The sequence below is a fragment of the Meleagris gallopavo genome, chromosome 15 (assembly GCF_000146605.3).
Source record: "Meleagris gallopavo isolate NT-WF06-2002-E0010 breed Aviagen turkey brand Nicholas breeding stock chromosome 15, Turkey_5.1, whole genome shotgun sequence".
NCBI classification, from domain to species: Eukaryota; Metazoa; Chordata; class Aves; order Galliformes; family Phasianidae; genus Meleagris; species Meleagris gallopavo.
The window spans coordinates 2,748,395-2,751,005 of record NC_015025.2 but is presented as its reverse complement, the minus strand read 5'-3'; the positions used below and the strand labels follow the sequence as shown (position 1 = coordinate 2,751,005).

Genomic DNA, 2,611 nt, shown 5'->3' with positions numbered 1-2,611 from the left:
ATGGCTTTGCTTTGGGAAAGAGGAGCTGGGTGGTGCCTGGGAGGCAACAGTCTCTTTCGGGAGCTCATTTTCTGGGGGGAGGACTGGGCCTAGGACCCCCCCTGCTCTTGCCATACCCAGGGATGGCAGCACCGTGGGAACATGGCACCCAGCGCCTTAGATTTGATGAGGACGTGTGGTCAGGAGGAGAGGCAGTGCCGAGCTGGCACTTGTGAATGGTTTCCCAAGTCAGAGCCTTCTTTGGGTGACGGTGGGATGGGGATTTTCCCATCGCCCATTGGTTGCATTTGGTATGGAGTGGGGCTGGCAGCTGCTTTACCTTTCTTGTCCTGGCCAAGAGGTGGCACTGGCACTTTCGAGGCCCTGCGGGGTTTCCCGGGCGGTGGTTTGGGTGCAAACTCCCGTTTAAACCTGTAAAAAAGGAGAAGACACGGTGTGAGCCAGGGCTCCAGCTGCCCTTTCTGCTGGCTGGGATCACCTGCTCACAGGCAGATGGTCGCTTTGCCTAAAGGCCGTCATTCCCCAGTACCAAGGACTGATCTGGGAAACGGAGTCACCCAGGCCACGATGGGATGAAAACATCACCTAAATTCCTTCATCTCTCCCATCAGGTCTATCTCACAGAAATGTCCACAGCCCAGGGACACAGTGCCACACTTCTCCCAACATTTTTTTGCCTGTGTTCCCATGGCAGGACGCCCACGGTCACAAGGAGCAAACGCTTCTGCAGGAGAGCTGAGCAGCTGCACCAAGCAGGGGCTGCAGCCACAAACATACTCACCAGGGAAAGACGACGACTCGGCCGGAGGACGTCAGGGAGGCTACAGCTGGCACACGGGACACCACCATGTCCAGCAGCCAGGGCACCTGCGGGGGAGGAACGGGGAGGATGTGGGACGTCCTCGTCACGGCTGAGGCACTGCAGAGTGCTGGAGGAGCCCGAGACCATGAGAGCTGACAGCAGCACGGCACTTGCACGGCCCAGGCAGCTGGCCAGGTCCTGGTGAGCCATGCGCAGGCAGAGAAACCAAAACCTCACCTTGAGAACAACTTTTTCTAGGCTCTCTTTCCCGTTGATCCTCTCGAGGAATTCATAGTAGAACTTCATCTGGACTCTCATTTCCTCGATGAGGAGCACTCCTATGTCCTTCAGGACAAAGGCGATGTTCTCCCCCTTCCTCAGGCAGTGGAAGACGAGGGATGTAGTGTCAAATATGCAGGCCTTCCCAGTCTGCCAGGTCACAGATGCGGCCGCGGCCACCTCTGCGTATTTGAGGGGCTTCACCTCCTTATGGCCTGGAAAATAACACCACAGTCTCAGAGTCCGTTTCCACCGCCACTTCCCAAGTGAGACTCATTGCAGTCACCAGCCAGGACAGCCCCGTATTTGGACGGGCTCCGTGGAGGGGATGGAGTGCTTTTGGGAAGGGAGGCGAGAGCCCCGCTTGTCCTGACTGTGCAGCAAGAAAGGGTTTCAGCCCCCTCCTACCTGTTGGGTATTCCTCCCTCTCCATCAGGTTATGGTTGCCTGCAAGGTTCCTGGCCAGGCGAAACGCAGGCCACTGCACAGTCACGGTTCCATCCTCAGCCTCAACCTGCTCAGAGGCCATGCTGAAGGAACCAAAGGTGGGAATTCGAACATCCTGTGAGTGGAAGAGAAGGGAAGGGCCGAAGGGTTAAGGCTGGAGGAAGAGCTGAAGGTTGCCCCGTCTGGGGACTGTGCCTCGGGTCCTGCCGTGCCCTCTCCCACTGTTCAGAAGCTCAGGCCAGGGCAGCAGGAGAGCTTTGGGAAGGAGCTGCCCCGTCTTCTCCCTCTCCCTCCCAAAACGCAGCACAGCAGTCAGGGCGGAAGCAGTTTCATGGAAGCCAGAGGTTTCCAGAGACTGGGATCAGCCCCGACACACTGCACCACGTGCCACGAGTCACACCACGCATGCGGGAGCCTCGCTGGTACTTTATGGGGATTTTGGGGCTGAGTTCCCCGCTTTCTGTGCAGGGGAAGAGTCATTGCATTCTACGTCCCAAGGCGAGGGGACTCCCCACCCCTCCAAGCAGCCAAGCAGGAAGAAGGCGCCGACCCACCTTGCGCAGCAGGAGCTGCTCTTGGATGTAGGCGGCCACCGCATCCCAGACAGCAATTCGCTCTGCAGGGCAAAGGAAAAGCAGGTCACACTCTGCTTCTGCCGCTTCTCCCACTGGCTCAGGGCAGGAGGGAGGCGGCAGATGGAAAATGTCGTCGCTGTCCCCAGCCCCACACGGAGGCAGCCCTGAGATGGTCCCCATGCTGGGTCTGGCCAGGACTCGCTGGCAGCTCTGCTCCCGTGCTGGCTGTGGGCCCGCGTACCTTTGGTGGTGACCTCTGGCATTCCGTAGTCACGCTGTGTCGCGAGGCCATCCTCCCAGAACTTCATCTTGGCCCGCTTCACCGCAGCAGGATGCTGCGCATTAGCAACAGCCACGTGGGAGCTCATCCCTTCCAGATGCGTCTGCTCTCTGTCAGATGCTCCTTCAGGATGTGGGACCCTCCGCTGGGCACCGCTTCAGACCCCTCCTGGGTGGCCGTGTCACAAACGTCGCCATGGCGACACGGTGACAGCTGGCCGGTGCTGCC

The 2,611-nt window shown here is 59.2% G+C and overlaps 1 protein-coding gene across 1 annotated transcript in view; it reads right to left on the bottom strand.

Moving 5' to 3' along the window:
* Nucleotides 1–2,116, bottom strand: part of LOC109370046 — a 57,425-nt gene extending 55,309 nt beyond the window's left edge. Inside the window, exons 1-5 of the mRNA XM_019620355.2 lie at nucleotides 2,083–2,116; nucleotides 1,490–1,643; nucleotides 1,040–1,296; nucleotides 782–867; nucleotides 320–411 (exon numbers count right to left, since the gene is read on the bottom strand). Coding sequence (XP_019475900.2) covers nucleotides 320–411; nucleotides 782–867; nucleotides 1,040–1,296; nucleotides 1,490–1,610 — 556 coding nt within the window. The 5' untranslated portion in view covers nucleotides 1,611–1,643; nucleotides 2,083–2,116. The remainder of the gene's footprint in view (nucleotides 1–319; nucleotides 412–781; nucleotides 868–1,039; nucleotides 1,297–1,489; nucleotides 1,644–2,082) is intronic.
* Nucleotides 2,117–2,611: the final 495 nt, after the last annotated feature.